Raw genomic sequence first — 22853 nt, forward strand, 5'->3', positions numbered from 1 at the left:
GAAGAAAAGATGAATACCACGGGACTTAGAAACAAATTTGAGCCTTTATTGGAATGAGGCAAGGCCTTAAATACACAAATCCCTTTCTTTTAATAATTTGGTTTTTAATAATAAAAAAAACTTGTAGTCCAACAATACTGGTCTGACAGTCACTGCTCTCCTTTCTTTCACTGCACCAGAGGTGGAAACCTGACTGCGTCTGAAGTTAAAGCAGATGTGTAGTAATGTATGAAGAATTAAAGGGCAGACGGCAATGAGAGAAATAATCGTAGGTAAATTTGAAAAATACTGCATACAGTACCAAAGCTGCATCATGGGTTCATACTGTTATCAATTTGTTTTACCTCTGATGTCCCAAGTTCTACATATAAAAACTTTTGTATGAAATATAAACAAGCTCTTACCATGATACACACACCTGTGCACATGTAGCTGAAAAAGGATGAAGAACATAACAGGAGACAATAATATGTTCCAAACTTCTCACTGATCTCACAAGTCTTCAGATGCCTGGACTCGTGTTTATAAACATAAATCATATGCTCGGGTGTCAGGAAATTATTACCAATGTAACTATCTCAGGCCTCCACCAACGCCATCTTTATAGCCACCACCATCATCATCATCATCATCATCATCATGTTGCTCAACAGATCCAGGAATGTTCCTAAAATGATTTTGGCTTACAAACCGTTTTTCCCTCATTTTGAAAAAACTTATAAAGAAAAGAAAATGAAAAAAGGAACATTCACAATACATTTTCCAGCTGGTCTGTGTTTGGTCTGGTCTCTTTTCTTGTTTTTTTTTTTTTATATTCTGGATCGCCTTCCTGTGCCACACATCCATAGCTGAACAAGTAATCGAAAATCACAGAAGCGCCACCGTCGCCCACCTCCTGAGCCCTCCTTTACACTTCCTAACTTCACCCCTCCTACTCCAGCTCCCACCCGCCGCTGTTAGACGCCAAAGTTATGACATGACTCCGAACACAGGGTTGTGGCGACAGATGCTGGGCCCGATCTCTTCGTAGTCCTTTTTGGTGTGGCAAACCTGGTAGAACTCGGGCTGTGGAAACAAACAAAGATGAATGGACTGGGACTGACACAGGCCTATACAAGAACAAAAAGGCAGAACACTTCAATGTTAAAATAAAAGTGTCAGGCTTCAAGGCTTCTGTTGCATTTCTGGTGCATTTCCAGACCTTTTTTTTTTTTTACTTTAAAATGAGTAAAAGGCTAATACATCTAAAAACCTCTGACAAGACTGTTAACTGAAGAAGGCTGGTTTGGATTGCACTTTAAAATGAAACCACTCCTGTGCTGTTACACCCATCAATAATAATAATGACCAGCATGTCTATAAAAAAAAAAAAAAACCCATTTTGGTGTTTTAAAAATTTACCCGAGACACATCAGACAGCAGCTACTCCAACCAGTGAACAGTTCTATCACATTATAAAATCAGTTAGCCTTTTATTAAACAACTGACCTCTGCCATATTTGCTGCTGGTAAAAATGATCAGCTTCACTCACAAATAACAACGTTCATCAAAGCATTGAACTAAAGCACTGCATGCCCTTCAGTGGCACAAAAGATATAATGCTGGGGAATAACTGCTGGTAAAGTCATGTGGGTGCACATTGGAAATACTTACAGTTGATGCTAACATTGATCCACCAAACCAGACTGCATATCTCTGCATATGATGAGTAATAACTTGGACATCAATAGGTTTGGGCTGAGGGGGAAGGACACAGAGAAACATTGGGGATCTGTTAAGTTCATCCACTCTGGGAGCTACGGTAACGACACATAATCAAGTGGATTAAATGGCAGACGTTACAGACGTTAGGAGCATATGATGTGTATAGCCCAGCTAAACCTGCTGTATCTCTACAGATCTAATCCCATCCTTACCAAGTCCCTCGAACCTGTTCGTAAACCTTAAAGTCACACACTTGTTAAAGTGTAAAAAAATAAATAAAAATTCACTCCAATCTCTAAAATAAGATGTACTGTATGTACACAAAATGTACATACTGTGTGTATAAAGACCAACAGTGTGTTTACCTGCCCAATCCATGAAACTGGTTGTTATCACTGCGGCAGTGAAAACCTGCTCAAATTGCTTGTACGACTGTGATTCAGCCTTTTTTTTTAGGTGTATTCACCATCTGCATTGATGCCTGAGGTGGATTTACAGACTGAATGACATCTCATCACGATGAATCACGGGTACTGCCTTCAGAACTTGACCAGTCAAGGTAGCAGGAGTCACTAAACACTGTATATACTTCTCCCCTGAGGGGGAAATGTCTCCTATGTAGATTTTAAGACCCTATTAGATTTACATTTTACACGTTTGATATTGAAATCAACTGATCTATATTCCGTGCACATGTGCACCAACTGTATTTGCAATGAGAAAGGACATCTTTTCTTTGTTTCACTCCACACACAGTATTGATCTCTGCTGTGTACAAATGACTGTGTACTCTCACCTTGAGCTTCCCTCCACTTAACTCCTCGCTCATCTTCAGTCGGGCATCAACCGTCCTCTTTAAGTCTCGCTGCATACGGCGCCCAAAGTCCCTGAACATGGTGGAGCCTCCTGACAGAACAATATTCTGTGGAAAACAAAAGTGGGGGGGGATTACGGAGCTGTGGAATAAGAAGACCTTCACCACTGTGACCTGCAACTGACCACTGACCAGCCAGTCTGTAAACATGGCCCACAATACTATGGTGGAATTACAACGGACAAAAGTCAAATACCTCTTGATACCACATGTGGACATATCAGTCTCCCCCACATTTCAGTTAGCAACAATGAACCAAGCTGAGCGTGTCCCAGCAGTATGATTCACCGGTCTGATGCCGACTACCAGGGACAAAACTATTTATTGTTTGGCATAAGCACTAAGGAAAAACAGAGGCTGCAGAGTTTATCTAAAAGTAATCATAAACCTTCAAACTGACGCAGAGAAAGGCCACAATTTTAGCAAACAGATCAGGTAATTACTTCAGCTACTGTCAAAGCAGGTCTTCATGAATGGCAAATAACTTTTGTGTCCCAAGAATAAAGATGAATCTGACAAGAGGATGTAACATGGAGAACGAGGTGTCGCACATTTCATCCCAAACACAACACTTACAGTACCTTACCTTATAAAGAGGACGCCTGACATCGATAGGGCAGTTCTGAATGACCTCATCCACGACCTCAGAGATGGGCTGAGTGAAGTCAGGGTTGGCAAACTGGATGGTGAGGAACACAGAACACGTGTCACTCTGTGCTGGGTGTGTGTCAAAGTACCTGATCCAGATGTTGCCTGAGGTTACGTACCACATTCAATTAGAGAAACGTCAGTACTCTTTAAAGGGATGTACTCATAGGTTTGATGATGCCTGGCGGCCTTTCCTCACCTTTTTTTAAGAATATAGAACCTCTAATGCAAACTTGTCTTTCTGCTCTCTGTCTAATTGATATTTATTTATTTAAACTTTCTTTTACTCATCTGTTTTGTTTAAGTATGTTTATCTATGTGTTCTTTGGGGAGGGGGGCTAAGAGTATCTGTAGGAGAGAGAAGGGTTAAGTTTCTTGTTTACATTATTCCTTCAATAAAAGCTTTGATTAAAAGAAGAAGCCTTATTCCCACACTGTGTTATGTACATATGGTCCATCATCAAAGTCCTGATCAGAGCTAAACAATCTGCCGTCCCGTGTATAAGTGGCTCTATTCATAGTCTGTTGTCCTCTACAACTTCTCACTCGTTCAACATGCGCCCCCTTCAGACCTGTCTAGTCTTTGTAGACTTCCATCATCTTAAATTGCGTTCCCTGCTCTGATTCACATCGCACTGACCAACCTCTGGGTGGAAGAAGATCTCAGGTCCCAGGAAGCGCTCGTAGCCCACATCGATGGTGAACTCCTTCTTGCTGATGGCGTTGATGCCAGTGTACTGCTTGATCCACTTGGAGCCGTCTGTGTCGTATTTGTTAAACTCCTTGACAAGGTCGGGGCACAGCATAGAAAACAAAACTTCCAATGATGCTTCTTATTCTGTTTATATTTATTTAGAGCTAACTGTATAATTGACACCTCTTAAAAATCAGCTGGAGTATCTTCTGTGTTCTAATACTTATTTTCATCAGTCAATATGAATCAACAAACCAGATGAGTCTACAAATGTCCTCTTCTGTTTCTGGCTACGAGCTTTGGAGAGATGGTGTTGTAACACAAGACCTTGTTTACTGTAATGAGTTTCACATTTGTGCTTGAGAACTTCTGAACTGTGCAAAGTTATAAAGGCACACACCAGTGAATACAAGGTCCCACCATACACTTCAAGATGTTTACTTGTTCCCCCAATAAACTGCAAGAGCTTGACCCGACATATAATGCCACATTCCACGCATACTGTGGTTTTATCTTTCATTCACAAAAAGGACAGATGCTTCTGATCTTAGTGGTTCTCAGCTAGTTTCTCTTCTTAATTGTGATCAAAAGATTCTGGCAAATTAACTTTCAAAGATCATTGGAAGCACAATACAACTTCTATAGGTCCCTGTATTCAAATTGTTTTCAACAGCTTGGGCTGATCTCGATGTGGGGACCAGTGTTAATCACCACAAAGTAACAAGCAAAGCAAAACAAAGCAGTGGCTTTTTGAAGGACACTGGCTGGATGTGACAGGCAGAACAACAGTGCCACCTGGTGTCCTCAAAAAGAAACCAAAGTTAAAGTTTTCCATCCATCCATCCTTTATCTATATGGTTTATTCCTGAAGAGGGTCAGGGGGGTCCATCCTGGACAGGTCGCCAGTCTATCACAGGGCTGACACTCAGAGACAGACAACCACATTCACTCCTTCAGGAAGTTTAGAGGCACCAATCGACCTAAGCTACATGTCTTTGGACTGAGAGGAAGCCGGAGCACTCGGAGAGAACCACGGGGAGAACAAGGAATATGACTCTGGTACAGTGGCTCTCAGTGATCTCATAATTCTGAGGTCATGATCCCATGATTATGAGATAGTAGGTCATAATTACAAGATAGCATCCTCCAATTCTTTTCCTTTGGTGAATGCAATACACTTCCATAAAGAAGTAATCTCCTATGAATTGTTAACAATTAGGTAGATGGAACATTAGTTAAAAGACTTTTTTTTTAAAGTCGCATAAATGTTGTTTCCAAAATCAATGAGTGTTAATTAATCGTGATCTCAATATTGACCAATAGCGATTATGATTTCTGCCATAATGGTGTAGACTTAGTTGGTGCACTACTCCAAACCAGGCAGGCAACATATTCATTGCACACAGAACACGTGAGAACACACCACCAGTGTGTTCCAGTCAGCACCAGTGGCAGTAATTGCTGCCTCTTCAGTCGACAAGGTGTCAGTGAGTAATGCTGGTGAGTGATCTACCTTGACTGCCTTGGCCGTCTCCAGCGACTGCTCTGGTGGGATGCCCACCTCCCTCTCCCTAAGGAGCTGCTGGGTGAAATAGGTGATGTCTCGTCCTGCGATGGGAATGTGTTTTATACAGCTGCCAATTACATACCCTTCAGCCTGAGAGGGAAAAAGGAATCCATAAAGAGACAGAGAGAATGATGTCATATAATGGGTAATAAAATAAACAAGGAACAAGCATGTAGCAAATAGAGTCGCTGAGTCTGCAGGTTTTATAGTTTGATTTTATTTCCATAAGATCTGTTGAGGCCTTCTCCACATCCGCACAGTGTTGTGTTTGGCTTCTGTTTTGCACATGTTCAGCAGTGGCTGCAGATATGCTGATTCAGTCATCCAGTCTCTAAATGTATTCTGCAAGCACATTTCCTAACACTGACTAATTCCCTCCAAGCTCTGAAAACCACTGGGCTACTTTAAGCATCAAGATTATCCTGTTACTAGACAAGCAGACAGGTGGAAATATTGTTTCTTAAAAAGGAGAAGTCACCATTGGTCATTTGGTGTATAAAACTTCAATAGAACACCTCTTTACACGCCATTCTTACACCCTAATGCCCTTAAACACAATGTAAGCCATCAGAGTATATTAACAGGCACACACAAACAAAAACACACTAACAGACCAGCCAACACATTTTGATATCAAAGCATGCTGGTACAATTTGTCACAAAGCTGGTGACACCTTGTGAGTTTGACCTGTTGTACAGTAACACAAGTCAAGTCGACCCGAATGAGCATCTAACCCACAGACATTAGGATCCACAAATTGGATGGGAAGTGTGGGACAAAGAAGTCTCTCTACAGATGCTCTACATGATTTAAATGTGGGCCACTCGAGGACAGCCAGAGACTGTCCTGAAGCCACCCCAGTGTGGTATCAGTGGTGTACTTCAGGTCACTGTTGTGCTGAAAGGTGAAGGATCACCCAGTGTCAGGCGGCTGTGCTCTGCAGCAGGTTTTCTTCAAGGACCTCTCTGTACTTGGCTGCATTCATCCTTCCCTCAGTTCTGACCAGTCTCCCTGCCCCTGCTGCTGAGAAGCCCCCCACAGCATGACACTGCCCCCACCATGCTTCACTGTGGGGATAGTGTTAGCAGGCGATGAGCCGTGCCTTATGTTCAACAGGCACAGTGCTTGGAGTTGCACCCAGAGTTCAGTTTTTGTCTCATTTGATCAGACCACTTAACTCAGTTGTGTACAGGTCGACTCCAGTCAAGTTCTACACACAACAAAATGAAAGTGAACTGGATGCACCTGCTCACAGTTTGGAGTGCCACAGAAAAGCATCTGAACACTTTTGAAAAAGAGAGATTTGATTGTTGATGAATTTTCTAATTGTCACATTTTCACTTTGTCATTATAGGTCAGTGAGTGTTTAATTTAAAACGGAATCTAAAACAACAAAGGGGTGTGAGTACTGTCTAAAGAGTGTAAACTCACCACAGGGATGACATGGGTGACACCGTCTCCACTGTCAATGACAGTGCCGGTCAGCGTCCTCTCTCCCACCTGTCTGGATGTCCAGGAGGCTGCTAGAGCAAGCACAGCCTGACACACAAACACACATATTGCCATATTAGTAATAGCTTTGGCTTTTTGTGGGCTATGAGAGAGGGGGGGAATGACATGCAATGAAAGTCCACAGCTGGAACACAACCGTGGATATGATATGCATCAGGATAACTGGATTACAAATTAGTTAAGAGAAGCATGCACAGGACATCCCAGCATGTGAGCCTGACCTGCACGGCGATGTACAGCCCTGGTACGTTGAAGGACTCAAACATGATCTCAGCTGTGTACTCTCGATTTTCTGGTGTGTTCAGTGGAGGCTCTGTCTGCAAATGGAGAATAAAAGTTACAAACCCCACAAACACAGGACAGTTAACCTGTAACAAACTCAGACTTACAGGTGAAGGTAGGACAAAATCAGGACTTAAACCTTTTTGACCATTTACTGTACTATAAGTATACTATACTATGTATAATGTACTAATAATGAATCAATGTTAGCCTACCAGTGTTAACATTAAGTAACAATTAATGTCCCTGTCAGGTTGTGTCTCATAATGTAGCTTCAGTAAGCTTGTCAAAATAAACTACAAGACAAATAAAGAGTGCACTGTCGTTGTAATAGTGTTAATTGTGACTTTATTTCTTCAAGACTCTCACCAAGAGGAAGTAGTGGTCCTCAGGCTCAGCCCTCAGGTACTTAAAGATGATCTGCTCCATGAAGCGTTCCATTAGGTCCCAGTCCTCCACAATTCCATGACGGATTGGCCACTGTTGGCATAAAGGTTCAGTTGGTTAGAACAATGCATGTGAGGTACTGTGGCAGTTTCAGAAAGACATATGTAAATATAAGGGCAGAGACAGACCAAGCCGTTTTGAAAGAACTAGCAGCAACAAAGGCCTCTGTCTGGGCCAGTCGGGTTGAAAAAGTGGCACTTGAACACCACGCACAGACTACAGCCAACGCAGAAAAATAAACTTTAAACAAAGCACCTCTTGTTCAAAACAGCTGCTGTTTAAAGCTGCTTCTAATCGAGAATATGTCTGATAAGAAGTCGCAAATGACACTGCCGTTCTCAGCCCTTGGTCTTTTGGTTGTGGAAGAAGAAGGAGGTGGAGGCGAAAAACAAGGAGAAACCACAATAAATGGTTCAAATCATGGATACTACAGCGACAGACTGAAGGGGCTTTCCCCAACCGGTCTCTTCTTGTGCACTGATTCACTAAGCTTGGCAGCCAATCAGTGGTCTCTTTCTCACTGACCAGGCCCAACTGCCGATTCAACATGTCGACTAGTGCCAATGGGGGACACACCGGGAGGATGAGCCCCGACAGAGGCTCACTGATGGGCTGACGAAGGCCGACCGTTGGCTTGATGTCTCTCCTCTAAGATGCAAAAATAGTGATAACTGTCTCAATATGGCTTTTGGATTTAATTCTTCTCTACACAGTTTCCAGCACCTAGGTTTCTCCGTTAAGTTTAACTCTGAAACACTGAAACTAAATATCTGATAAAAAAAAAAAGCTGTCAGAGATGTTATTTTCCAGTTTCCATATTCTGGATGGCTTCATAGTCCTCTCATAATGAAATCTAACTGGTCCAGCACATAGGACAGCTTCCTTTCTGTTTACAGTTAAAACACTGCAACAGCTGTTTCTACAATGTACAGCAAGTACTTTGTCTGATGACATCGTGTAGCTGTTATGGCAGAGCCAGCAGGGGGAGTAGACTGCCAGCATCCGCAACAACCAAGGACGGAAGTTCAGTGAACAGAGCATCACCAATAACAATTCAGTTTAGGTGTTCCAGAGCCACAGTACATAGTGACTATACACGATACGGAGTATATACCCACCTTCGATTGTGCTGTTTTGTAGTTAAACATACAAGAAATCACAAACATAAAATGACACAGTGAGTGCACCACTGGGTATCAGTTAAACTGGAACTTCATAATGTCACTGCCAGTGAAAGGAGCAACAAAAAAGATTTGTTTGAAATTTCATTTAATTTCACCGTCTATGTGCAGTTTTAAAGATTTCCAGCAGTGATTATATCGTATGCATCACATTGTATGAGAATAGTGTCCAACAATAACACATTGAAGAACTGTTTATAGGCATTGTATATGTAAAGTATTGCATCTCGTGTAAAGTAAAGTGCATGTGGGCACACTGGCTAACAGGGACCTAACTGAAACAGAGCCATGGTTAATTAATCAGCTGCACCTGTGACTGAAAATGTCTGCAGTGAGAATCTGCCTGCACCAACAAAGACACCAAGCAGCTAACGGGGGGTGGGGGGTGGTGTCATTTCTAACTTCTAACCAGCTACTAAGAAATGCTCGAGCCAACATCTACCCCTAACTGCTGCAAAATGGGAGGAAAGTCCCCTTTAACGTAATGTCCTTTAACCTGCTTCTTGGTTTAAATACGTGACATACAGTGAAAACACCATCCAAAGAAACTGAAACCCAACCACAGTAATTACTGAGCCAGTTACTTCTGTGGGTTAATGTACCTTAGTGGAATATGAGGGCTTGTCTACGGCTTCATCCCCAATGTAGAAGTCCAAGTCATCCACCCCTTTCATCATCCTCCGCTGGGCCTGGTCTCCGACCTTGGCTGACTCCTTGATAGCAATACCTGACATGAAGAGAGAACATTTAATAAAGAGCACTAGAGAGAATAATTGCTCCTACAAATGTGTATGAGTTATGGGTAAATATGTTAGAAGATCAAGAATATCAAACACTTTACAAGTGTTCTGGATGCAGGTTTTGAGACACAGGTGATACCAAGAAATCCAACTTCCTCCTGAATGTTATTTTTCAAAAATTAGCACAAGTTAAAGAAATCATTTTTACTCCAATATGTTAGTATAGACAGGTTTTGCCACTTGTAATCAATGGCCATTTGATGATCCCACCCACTTCCTCATACCAGTTGTGTTAAGAGGTTGTCGATCATTGTAGTAAGATATATGATTGAAATGACATATTTTTGCTCTTTTATGCAATTTAACTGGCATCCAGGAAGACGAGCTTCCTTAAGCGGGAGCTAATAAACCAGTGAAATAAAAATAAAAATGTTCCTCTTATCAAACATGCATGACGTTCATTGTTAGTGTAACTGGCCTTCTCGGATGGAGAGAGGAGAATTCAATGCCCAGTACTCACATGATGGAACGATGAACTGTGGCTCTGTGTTCCCCGCATAGCCCAGTTTGGTGTAACTGCAAGAAGAAAAGAATCACTTATCATTACAGAGGAACAAGCTGTGTGTTCTACACAGAACAGAGCACGGGCTACACCTCCTGCACTGCATTTCTATGCATGTAGAGACTATTTTAGGCTGCTGTCTCCCACACTATCATTTTGATCAATGCCATCACTGTCTTGTGGCAGTTTGGTTCGGTGCCAAAAGCAACGGCGGCTCTGGAGTTTGCCAATGGGAGGCTGTTAAAAAGAGCCATTGATGTCGCATTGGGAAACTAAGGACTATTCACATTTGTTAGATGACTTCTGTATAAACTGACCATGCCTAATATAAACTCACTGTGACCTCAGCACTGGCTGCTGAATCTTGAATTTCCTGCTTCTCTATTTTCTACTTCTCTAAAAAGCAAGCCAAACCTAACCCTGAGGGAAGTCGTATGAATAAACAAGGTGATGTAAAATCTTTCTAAAAATGAACTTCTCCACTACCACGCTCATACAATAAACACTGGAAGCACACCGTCAGCCTTGAATTTACAGTCTTCTCCATGTCTCTGCTCTGGAACAGTGTTTTGCAGGACACATGCTAACCAGATGTCATCCTAACTGGTCTAGGCCCAGACAGGACTCCCATACTGTCTGCACACAGAACCCGAGGGACTGATAGAAGACACCAGTGACTGCCAAAGCACTGTGGGCATAACAGGCCACATCCTAGTCATAATAATGACTTCTGTGAATTCAACTTTAGGAAAAAACAGGAAGAAAACATGACTTGGAAATGGTATGACAGCTTAAGACCAGACCGAATATAACATGAAAAATCAGCCCCCTATAACTGTGGACCACTAAACCCAAATACAAAACATCACAGCAACAGTTTCTGATCACCAGGTGTCGTGTTTCTTATTTTATCAGCACAAAACACGGGCAAATGTTACTTTATATGGTTCCTTTAGGATATGTCAGGTATTACTCTCTTAACTTCTAATGTGTAGTTTGTAAAACGCACACTGACTCTTATAATCCCTTTCAAACTTACAGCTCTGAGCACAAAAAAAGAATTGTTAAAAGGATGTTAAAAAGAGGCTGTTTTAATATCATCAAAAATAATAAATAAATGTGACATCATCCTAGAAGCTTGTGTAGTGCTGAGTATCGAACTTCAATACTTTTATGGCATCGATGGAATTATTTCAATACAATCGAATATCAAAAAATGTCAAGTATTGAAAAATGCTTTTCTACATTTTTATTTGATGTTCATGTTAACAGAACCTAATGTTGTGGTAAATAAGTTTACTTTTCATGTTATGAAATGACTGAGTGCACAAAAATGCAAAGGAAACACACACACACACACTCATATAATGTATTTACTTATTTTGGAAAAAGGATCATTCAGAAACGGGTATCAGAGTCAAGGTATTGGTATCAGGACCGGTAATGAACATTTTAGATCGATGCCCAGACCTACATGTGCGTTCCGTGCATGTCTGTGTCAGAAAGTCTGTTTCCCAGCTGGACAGAAACTCAACCTTGATTTATAACCAGATTTCCTGTGTCCTCTGACCAAAACAGATGTGAGCACATGCCCACCACCCACACCACCTCTTATTTCCACTTCAGTTGAGCAACTTTCTCAAGAAGTGAAAACATAGTGTGGTGTGTGGATAAAGTTATAGTATTTAGCTAATCTGGCAACTTCACCTGTCCATCAAGCCCACTAACATACCACGGAGCCATTTGTGTTTAGCTTTTAAAGGTAAAGCCAAGAGAAAGAACACATTGGGAACACACAACATACTCAAATACAGGAGGAAATAGCAAGTCCACTATTTGCAGTATTACTACAAATAATGGCACAGTTTCTTTCACTTTGCACAGATTTAAGCTCCATTACTAAACCTCTACTGCTGACTTGCTCTATAATCCTAAGGTGCACAGACACTGACTGTCTGGACTAACATCTTAAAGTCATCACCATAAAATAAACAATGGTTTATCGACCTTTAAACACACAATGCTATGTGCCATGTGTCTTTAATTATTTGAAAATTAGCACTTTAACACACAATACGCATGTTCAGAGAAAGCTGGATGATATAGTAGCATCTTTGCTGTAACACTACCACTTAACCAACTCTTCAGCTTTGGGCGGCAACCAAACAGTGCACGTCACTGATAAAAACTAGTTAAGAGCAAAGACTTTATGGAAATACTGCAGTTTCCAGATTTACATGATCACAATATTTTATCTCTGTGGGCATTAATATCACTTTAAAGGTGTAGTAATCCTGATTTTTATGTTGGCACTAAATCAAAGGTTTAATGGCAAAGATGATATTCATACTAACAAACTCACAGAGAACTATCACCAAGCTCTGCAGCTCTCTGCTCCACAGAACGTTTTTGCATCTTTCAGCTCCTTTCAGCTCAATGTTTTGATTTTATGACCTCTCACCAAACTTGCTTCCACCAGCAGCAGCAGTAGCAGGAAACGATTCTCACTTCAAAAGCTCTGACAAACTCTGTGTGTATGTGTGTGCTACCTGCCCAACAACAAACAGAACGCACACACAGGTGGTGACTAGCTGGTGCACACAGTTTACACTTTCTTTTTTTTTTTTTTTCGCTGTGAACATTATATCAGCTGTTTATCACTATAGCCCAAAAAGCATGGACTGGCATTCAGAGATAACAATAGCAGTTAGATGACAGTAACAAGCTCACAGGTTGACAGGAACAGACTGCAGCAGCAGGACTGTGAACACCTTCATACCAGAACAGTCCCAACTTGTCTACTTCAACCTGCCTCGACAAGCTAAAAGCACACCACACATCTGGCAGTGGACATCATCACACAGAAGAGCTGAGCATAAGAAGGTGAATTCCAGGACAAAACCATTTATGACAAGTGATTGTACTGCATGTTAGTATCCTTTTAGAATCTGACCCACTGTTATTCTTACCTCAATGGGGCATATACTTTTAACCAAATATAACAGAAAACATCTATGCATCTACGTTACCTTGTAATTAAATGTTTGCCCATGCTAACTGGGCTGAGTCATGACTGCAGCCTTGTGTTATGAAATTTTAGGTGTTTGCTTAAGACATATGAACAATGACTCCACCTAAGCCCTTCAAATGCACTGCAACAAAATGAGCTGCAACACCTGAAATCTTATTCCCGCTATGGAAGCCTTGATTTGACAGTGCAGTGCTAGTTTTGCATAAGACACATAAACTACATCACAGTCTGGATGTGTCTATGGTTGATTCTCAGCATGGTCAAATAGTCTAGAGCAGCCTGAGCACTCAGAAACTTGATGTGTAACAGGAAGTAGAGCCACCATTTGGACACCATGAGCATGATTCAAAGACATCTCAAGCATCTGAACATCTGCCGACAGCTGGTAATCTCTGGCTAAGCTTCAAAGCCATAGCATGCCCAGGTTTTCACTTAAACAGAAAAGTTGTAAACCTATTTTTGTTAATAAAAATCTATTCTAGATACTGATAGTGTAACATATGAGTTATGACTTTAAGGCTTGGCCAGAGACGTGTAAGCCATCTGCTTGATGAGCAGAAAGTAGCACAGGCTAACCCAGCTCTCAGCTGCACTCTCTTTTGCTGTCCCAGTGCAGATCAGAAGCAGGACACTGGTTAACAGCCTGAAGGGAGGGGGGAGGTATGCCACATGCAGGCAATGCAAACCACTTTTAGGCCCCATACTGATCATGCTCAGTACTGTTTTTGTACTTGTCCGCATTGGCTAAAACACATTTCTCTTCCTCTAAGTGGAAACCATTCATGGAAAAGGGGGTACTGCAATGACTATGTGTTCATAAGGATAAAGATATCAACTGGAGAATATCATTAAAATGTCCTACATGGTTTAAATCTACATGTAAACATAACCAATTAGAAGTCAAATTTTACCAAGCAGGAAAACAGGTATGCACATCGATCAATGCAAACTGTTGCAGGAGCTAAGAACATTTTTAGTCCTGGAATATTTGTCTCTCCTTTAAAACATCTGCTGCCACAGCAAAACATTACTGCCTAAATACAACTGAGATAAAATAATCAGTAGCTCGGCAAAGATGAGAAATTAGAGGATTTGATCCAAAAACATGTTCGGATGCCGAGAAACGACCATATATGGACTAAAAGCGTGAATGAGGAAGTACAGGCTGTATAGGAAGTAGCACTGCGCCTGCTCAAATCCAGACTAATAGGCAAAAAGATGTATGAATTACACAAACTAAAGTCACTGATATCCATATGCGGACATATCAGTGTGCAAACTATGCTACATTAGCATAGAGCTTTAGATTGTCCTGGTAATAACAGCTCAGCAACTGTAAATGAATGAAGTCAGCTGTGATTTTATCCTCCCCTCAGTCAGGTTTCGGTCTTCAAACAGCCAACACCAGCTGAGATCTTATGGATCTGCCAGTGAAATCCCCTCGACAGGAAGAAGACATATTCTAGCTAGTTACTGAATCTTGATAATTACGAAACTGTGTAACGAGTAAGATAACGAACATGAAAAATATGCGGAGACTGTGAACTTCAGAGCAGCTCAAACAACCTGACTGGGCTTATCTCAATGCAACCGTGGGTGGCAATAACAGTTAGCTTATTAGCTAGCAGGCTAGCTGTCTGCATCTACACAGTGACACACACACCCAAATACTACTACTGCTACTGCTGACACTGACAGTCCCTAACCGTATTCAGTCTCTGGATGACACCCGATCCCCGTCTGCCGGTCTGAGCAACCTACCCCGTGCCGCAGTCGACAACACACGCCGGTAACCGTCCAGCCATCTCTCCCTGGATCTCAGCTGCGTAGAAACGGTTAAATTTTACGGCTAGCAGGCTGTGTCGGCGGGAGGATCTAACACACCGTCAGCAGGCGGAACCCTGAGCCTGCACAGCGCTTTTTCCACTTCCGCACTCGGGTTCTGGCAGGCAGGGAGAGGCAAGATGGCGGAGGCTGGGCAGAGCGACGCAGACACTCCAGGCAGGGCTGTGCAGCTGTCAATCACAGAGAGAGGCCGAAATAAGTGAACATGAAGTCAACCAGGATGTAGGGTTTGTCAGGCTTGTACACTACATACAGCCTCGCTTGTTTTATTCTATGCACTGTAGGCCATTTCATTTGCTTGTATTAATTGCAATAAACTTTACAGTGTTTTTTTTTCATATTTTGTGTTTATTTGCATATTTTACATGTATTTATTAATAAGACATTTTCGTCATTTTTTAATATGGAAAATATGAGAGTTGAATAGACTTCGAAGTGATATAATAATAATAATAATCATCATCATCAACAGCATCATAACAATTTGCAATTCATGTGTGTATAAATATATATATACATGGAAGTTTACATTAACTTCCATGGGAAAATAGGGCACAACATATAACAAAAAGCACAACATATAAAAAAAGCAGTATAGCAATAATCATAGACAATGCAAATAGCTTATAGGCTGATGTAAATATTGCCTACCTGTAGTTTATATCCATATGAATAAGGTAGCCTATAGGCTAAATGTGGATTGATAAGGTCGAATAGACTTTATCCTAATTTCTGTGGACAAAATAAATAGATGAAATAGAACATAATCCTAATATAAAGTCTACAACCTCCAGTCCTTGCTCCAGATCAGGTGGTGGCAGTAATCGTGTTTCCAGTTTTTATCATAACCGGGATGAAGCGAAACTAAAGAAGAAGCGAAGCGGAGCCTACCGAGAGCATCGATCCGGAGTTTACTCCGTAGACTATGACAGACTTTCGGGGCCAGATACGGGGGCCACACTGGGGCCCTACAATGGACAACATGCTGATAGATTTCTGGCGGAAACACGAATGCCTTTTTAATTCCTCGATCGATTCTTACTACGACAAGGATTTGAAGGCAAAGCTGTGGACCGAGTTCGCGCTGTCCATCGGAAAGCCTGGTAAATTGCTGCTGCATTGTATTGCAAGTGTGAACTGCATCAAGTGCAAACACAGGGGATGCACTGGAGGGTATGGACCCAGCTGATCCCATTCATCTGTGTATTTACCGTTAGCACTGTGCAGTGTAGCCTGTTAAAGGACACTCGAAGTTTAAACAGTAGTAGGACCGAGGGGTTTTATGGTATATCCTAGCCCAGCTTATGTATCACATACACCCGAGTCACAGATAATAATTTTCCGTGAGCGCTCGAAATTGAAACATGCCGAGTGTTTTAACCTCGTACCGTCATTTCATAACACTCACCCAATTTCTGAAGGTATTTCCTGAATCTTCGTAGCCTCATCTAGCGATCTGGAATCAAACCTAATGTGGGCCGGTCCAGGAAAAATATAAATTTTGTCCGTTTTTCGAGAAAAACGATTTGCTTGTCAGAAAAGTTGAGATGGCGACCGGAAATGACGTCGACTCTCTCGCTCAGCACAGTGGTCTACTATGACTTAGCATTTGCACAGTGTGACGCGTCTTTTTGAAGGAAAAATGAGCGTAATGATTATATCTACTGCCTAAAATTATAGTGAATAACTATAAAGTAAAATTAACTGATTATTAAAAAAACAATTTGTCTCAATAAACAGTTTTCACATTTACAGTAGTCCAAAAATATATTTGACTGTTATTTCCCTTCATTTTAGAATTAATTACCTTAAAAATGTGGCATACAAATGATGGCATTAGTAAACAGGCTTTATGTTTTTACCTGGAGGGTTGAAGATTCAACATAATACATGAGAGTCACAATCTGGGGCTAGGTTTATCCTTACTTCATAGCCATTTACTACTAAAACACTGCTGTTCAGTCACACTTTGCATATTTGCCTGTTTTCCCTATTTTCCCTTTCCATACAGTATCTGATGTTGAGAGAAGATCAAGATCGCTCCGGACCCAATATGGGAGGGTGTTATGGCATCCGGAGAGGGTCAGCACTCTGAAGCAAAAGATGCTGAGGGAGAAACTAGATTTCCTGAGGCCTTACATAGTTCGCAGGCGAAGTGATTCCTATCTGGTAAGTGGAAATTTCATGCAAGAAAGCCTGCAGATTAAGTTTTGACCTGCATTTGTTTGTTGGTTATTTCAGAGCATACCTGAAAAATTAATGAATGGATTTTGATGTTTGTTTGTTTATTTTTGTATTTGAGACGTAGGGTATGGCCCATCGAACTATCCATTAGATTTTGGAGCTGATCTGGATTATTCAGATCCTGGAAGTTTTGTAAAGGATTCATTACTACTGTGAGAAAGGGCCAGTTTTAATACTTTTGCTTTGAAGTCCATATATAATACCTACGATGCTTGGACAAAAATTGCACATCCACAGAAGATCTACCTCACACTGAAGTATGATCTGTATCCAAGTAGCCTAATATTCCATATCTGCTGCTCCACAATGCTGAAACAACAAATAACTTGCAACTAAGATGAAATGCTAGCTGAAACTCTGCTGAGTGAGTAGCGTGTCAACACATTTGACATTGCCTTCAAAGGGTACTGAGCTAGATCCTGAAGAAAACCACCATTAATGAAAAGTCATCCTTCTTGTATAACTTACAAACTACTAATGATAGTAAGGTGCCTCCAAATGCCAGCAGAGGTATTCATGGTAAAGGAATGATCCGAGCACTGCCTAGTTATGTTTCTGTGTTTCTCTTTTTGCAGGAGGAAAGGTTTGATGATCAGGATGAGGATGATGAGGAGCCAGAGACGGAAGGAAGTGTTGACCAGGAGATAGGAAGCTCATTTGGTAGCCCCCTGCATGCTGATGTGACTGAGCAAGATCTGAATGATGAACTCCAATCTGTTACCTCCACCCCAAACCCTGCTCTCCTGCACTGTTCAAACCCACAGACTCAAGTTACAGAGGTCATGTCTTTGAGCTGTCCACACGGTCACAATAACGAGAGTTCTGCTGATCAGCCTGACCACACAGCTGCACCAAACTCACCCAGACACAACATACTGAACCAGTTCGTAGAGGTTATGTTGGCAGATATGAGGCAGATTAAAGACCCCATGGTGCTCATGAGACTTCGCCGAGATATCACTGACCTAGTGTTCAAAGCTGTGGAAGAGGACATGCAGAGACGCTGCGTTCCAGTGCTGTCTGTGCCCGTGCTGGGGGAGAGCACGCAGAGCTGCTCCAGGCCTCAGCAGTCATGTTCACAAACAAACGTCTCTCAGAGGCAGAGATTTTTGAAAAGAAAAAACAGGGGGTCTGAGCTTGGAAGGAGAGTACAGAGATGGGAAGAAGTAAAACACATGAAGAAAGTGTCCAGGAGTCAGTTATTACCGCCTGCACAGCAAGACCAAGCAGTGGAGGGGATGACTACTAACAGCTCTCAGGTCACTATTCAGGCTTCTGAGATCAAAAGAGAAACAGAGCCGCACATAATTAAGATTGAGGAGGAGACGCTTGACATTTTTCCTTAATGCGGTCAACAGAAACAGTGGGTGTACAGCAGGCTAGTAAGCAGGATACACCACCCATCGTTTTTCCTTAATGCAGTCAACAGAACCAGTGGGTGTACAGCAGGCTAGTAAGCAACGTAAGACTTATAACAATAGTTAACACATACTAACAAGTATTGGTCATAATGGATCATATTTGTTACTTTTAGTACTTAGTTCCCTTTTGTAGAGGGATTGAGATATGCACCATACTGATTCTGTTACAAGATATGTGGCCCTTACCTGGATTTATCATAGGACTTAAGGCCACTAATTTACAACAATGAGGATTTTATTCCCTTTGCTTCCTCTGAATCTGTGCCTCTCAAAAACAATCCAGATGCCAACTTTACACTTTAGCTTAATGTTTAGTCAGTAAACTAGAAAGTCTCATCAGGTTATGGACAGTTCTGAGATTTAAACAGTCAGTGGGTGCTGTGTGAACCAACTCAGACAGCTTAAGGGATGCTGTGATCTGCTGATTAAACAAAATACTTGTTTTTACCCTCACTGGCTTCTGTGTCCCTTGTGTGTTTCGCTAGGTTCTTACTAACTTACCTTGCTAACATTTGCTAAATTGTGCCATATTTTTACAGTGGACTGCATTGAGAAAACAATGCTGATAGTTGAGTGGCCAGCAGATGGTAGAGTGGGAACCTGTTCTCTTACTGACAGCCTGGTTCATGTCCAGCAAAGTGACCTCTAATGCAGTAATATGGTTGTCAAGGTTCTGAACAACAGCGAGGTGAACCACACAAGAGTCTGATTTGTAAAAGCAACACATTTCAGCACCTTGGAATTAACCTTACAATTTTACAACATTAAAAAAAGTTAACAATTCAGATGGTCTGGGTGAACATCATCAATAGGTTAATAAATTCACTGTGTCATGGCTTAGCTCTGCTTCCTGTTTGGACAGCTTTTATTTTCTTTGACTTCTTGTCCTGTGTCGCCTCACCCGCCCCAGCTTTACATCAGTACACAGTCTTGAACAGCAGCACTATTGCAAAATATATTGCCTCTTCTCTTTCCTGCTTGCATTCAGGTGCAGTATTTCTGTGCCATGACATGTTCCTGCCTTGTGGCCACGTTTTCTCATGATTAGTGACACATAAGCACGTATGTCAGCAGGGAAAGCATTTTTCAGAAAAAAAAAAATCAAACAAAAAACTAATTTTAACTTAAACACACTGTATTTAAAACGAGAAATGTTCTAGAGTCTAGTCTTCACATGGTCTTCAACTTCAGTTCTTCCAGTGTTAAGCTCTTCAAAACTCTATCGTGCAGAATATTCAAGTGAAGTCTTTCTTCCGTATAAGTCATACTGCAACAGCATGGGGAGGCAACAGTGGTTCAGTGGGTAGAGCAGTCTTCTCCCAACCAGAGGGTTGGAGGTTTGAATCTTGGCGCCGGCAGTTCACCTGTCGAAGTGTCCTTGGGCAAGACACTGAACCCCCCCCGTTACCCCCGATGGTTAGAGCCATCGGTTGAGTTGGTGCCGCAGATGGCTGCCATCGGTTCTGTACCAGAAACGAGTTCCTTGTGTGTAACATACTTGGCCAGTAAAGGTGATTATCGTTAAAATTGGGCTGGAGTCAAATTCCTTGTAGTTTTTAAATACTTAGCAATACAGTTTATGCTTATGCTTATAAGGACATGGATATATGTCACTAAGTTACCAGAATAATACTTGGAATAATTTCATTTTTATAGGAGATGGGAAAATTAAAATACATTCAATACTTTTAGTACTTAATAAGACAAGTTGCAAACATCTGTTGCCTGTGTAAGCCAGCCTGTTTTGTCTGTAGTTGTTTTATCGTAAGAGGATCCTGACATTCTGTGTTGGCATGGAAATGTTGATACGGCCCAGAACAACCTAACCAAATGACTGTTGCAAAAAAAATAGTTGATTCCGAGAAGGTGATGTTGAGCAACACATACAATACAGATTCTGTGCTCTGTCAAAAATACAAACCCCACTTCTTACACCCTGTGTACCAGCAGCTTCAAGTCGTGACCTGAGGCTTGAGATGTGACTGGTTAAGGACTTGACTTCAGATTTGCTGGATGGAAGACTTGAAACTTAAGGTAGGATTCTCTGAAGACTAAATTTTACACTTGACACTTAACTAAACATAAAATGTGAAATGAAACTTGTAAGCTAAAGACAGCTCTCAAAGTGAACAAAGGCAATAAGGGGATTGAGTGTAGGTACACGACAAAAACAAACAGCTCAAATTAAAATGGTTTCATCACTGTTCATATGAGGAAATACAGGTTTGGTTTACAGACAATAACATACCCACTGGCTTTGTGGAACAGGTGTGTCAACTGTGTCGTGCATTAAAAAACAGAACAGTCCTTACACAAGAGCTAAAAAACCTGTTAGAGACAGTAGATGCACTGCCTCTGATGACGAGCATGGGATGTGTCCATCTGAGGTGTGGCTTCAAATAAAAGCAAAGTCATCTGACTGCTACTGCTGTATCTGTGGATCTGCACTCCAGCACACAGTGAGTTTACTAACAGTTCTCTATCAATACCTACCTTAAAGTGTGTGTGGACAAGTCTTTTTTATGGTTGAGTGGAGAAACGTTAGCTTGAAATCATCACTGTGACGACATGTTGGCTGTTTGAGGGATAAGACTTGGTTTTAGGTCAGGGTTAGGGGAAGGGCTGGGGTCAGGCATTATGTCAGTGAGAGGCCTCTAAAAAATGTGTGTTTGTGTATGTTGGACTGTATTGGTAGATCGGTCATCTTGATGCTTGTTTACAGGTGTTTCCTTTGTTAACACTACTGTATTATTGTGTGATCATGTCTTCCTCACCAAAACATAGCCCACTGATGGGGTGTAGCTTTGTCATGTGACAGATGCATCATGTGAGACGCTGCTTTGTTTGTAGACTATATCCAAATAGTTTGACACAGTAGCTCTGACCTGCACGTCCTGTTTGGCAATATTTAACAGCACATTAGTCTTTTACACAGTGGACTAAGCTGCATTTATAGCTGTTTACAGTCACATTCTCATAAAAATGAATTTCTTTTCTTATGTTTAGAGGAGATTTCTGTGAATTCATGTGACTTCTTTCACTTTCAGACTTTGGATCATTTTGAAATTTTGAAATGTGGCCATCAGGTAAATAATTCACTCGCTGTAACCAGTTTTTATTGTTGGGTGTTTTCCTTTCTACTTAAACCCACTCCCCATCGTGTTTGTCAAACTTTAATCATTTTTAATTTTGCATTGCTTTTGTGCATGAACAACTGCCATATAAATAAACTTTCCTTGACTTGCCTTTTATTTGATTAGGACACCATCACAATCATCATCATCATTGCCATCAGCCAAATCAAATGTATGGGGTATACCCTCAGGTTGTACCAGGCTATGTCCCACCCCAACCTTACGGCCCACCTATGGCCCCCCAAATTGTAGGGTATGGAGGGGTTTATGGTCCTGGATATGAAAATGGGTACAACGGATATGGCCACCATGAACACGGGCACCATGGACATGGGCACCATGAGCACCATGGCCACCATGGTCATCATGGCCACCATGGCCACTAGCATCATCACCACCACAAACATAAGCAGGGTCACATGCACAACAAATATCACAGGACAGGAAAGCGTTGTCATGGGGTAAGATCCAGTTGTTTTGTTGAACAACAGTAAGTTTTTTTCCTGTGCCTAATAAATATTATACAACAGTGGCAAAAGGTGATAAACAGGATATGTAAATAATGAGACAATGACATCATCTCTGCATGACGTGACAGTGTGTCGTTTCTTGTTGCAGCACTCCAGCAGCTCCTGCAGCAGCGACTCTGACTAGATGAAGATTCCTCGCCATGAAGAGAAACATGACAAGTTGCTACCTGGACGCCTTCTTCTTCCTACTTACAATAATCAGTTTATTCACTCACCTACTTTTTAAAGCGTGTGTTTTAAATACAACACACGGGTTTTAGGAATCTTTCAGAGTCATGTTTAAGTTATGTGTTAAACCATATTACATATTAAAGTAGACAGAGCTGGACACATACAGCTGCTGCTGTTTTGACAAGGACATCAGCAGTAGTCAGTGTGTGACACTGTGTATGCTTTTTATATACTGGACGCTGATCATAATTGTTGTCTTGTAAT

At 41.5% G+C, this 22853-nt stretch overlaps 2 protein-coding genes and 1 long non-coding RNA gene across 4 annotated transcripts; 2 read left to right on the forward strand and 1 right to left on the reverse strand.

Moving 5' to 3' along the window:
- Nucleotides 1-24: 24 nt before the first annotated feature.
- Nucleotides 25-16658, reverse strand: LOC109971743 (actin-related protein 3-like). The gene is made up of 14 exons (XM_020620183.1): nucleotides 16498-16658; nucleotides 15006-15259; nucleotides 10172-10227; nucleotides 9514-9638; nucleotides 7653-7763; nucleotides 7223-7318; nucleotides 6921-7028; nucleotides 5435-5578; nucleotides 4273-4279; nucleotides 3872-4044; nucleotides 3166-3258; nucleotides 2502-2627; nucleotides 1655-1738; nucleotides 25-1065 (listed from the first exon to the last, which is right to left on the reverse strand). The coding sequence occupies exons 2-14, from the start codon at nucleotides 15047-15049 to the stop codon at nucleotides 970-972; spliced, it is 1263 nt and encodes a 420-aa protein (XP_020475839.1). The 5' UTR covers nucleotides 15050-15259; nucleotides 16498-16658; the 3' UTR covers nucleotides 25-969.
- Nucleotides 15890-19233, forward strand: LOC109971741 (uncharacterized). Of its 2 annotated transcripts, none has more exons than XM_020620182.1 (4): nucleotides 15890-16192; nucleotides 17101-17258; nucleotides 17909-18711; nucleotides 18783-19233. In XM_020620182.1, the coding sequence occupies exons 1-3, from the start codon at nucleotides 16015-16017 to the stop codon at nucleotides 18677-18679; spliced, it is 1107 nt and encodes a 368-aa protein (XP_020475838.1). In that variant the 5' UTR covers nucleotides 15890-16014; the 3' UTR covers nucleotides 18680-18711; nucleotides 18783-19233. The 2 variants fall into 2 exon arrangements, with proteins under 2 accessions (XP_020475838.1, XP_020475837.1); XM_020620181.1 differs by having other exon boundaries at nucleotides 17909-18672; nucleotides 18723-19233.
- Nucleotides 19234-21801: 2568 nt separating this feature from the next.
- LOC109971755 (uncharacterized) lies at nucleotides 21802-22853 on the forward strand. Its single transcript, XR_002276592.1, has 3 exons — nucleotides 21802-21840; nucleotides 22015-22349; nucleotides 22507-22853. It is a non-coding gene; the product is annotated as an uncharacterized LOC109971755 (long non-coding RNA).

Source organism: Monopterus albus, unplaced genomic scaffold (genome assembly GCF_001952655.1).
Source record: "Monopterus albus unplaced genomic scaffold, M_albus_1.0 scaffold234.1, whole genome shotgun sequence".
NCBI classification, from domain to species: Eukaryota; Metazoa; Chordata; class Actinopteri; order Synbranchiformes; family Synbranchidae; genus Monopterus; species Monopterus albus.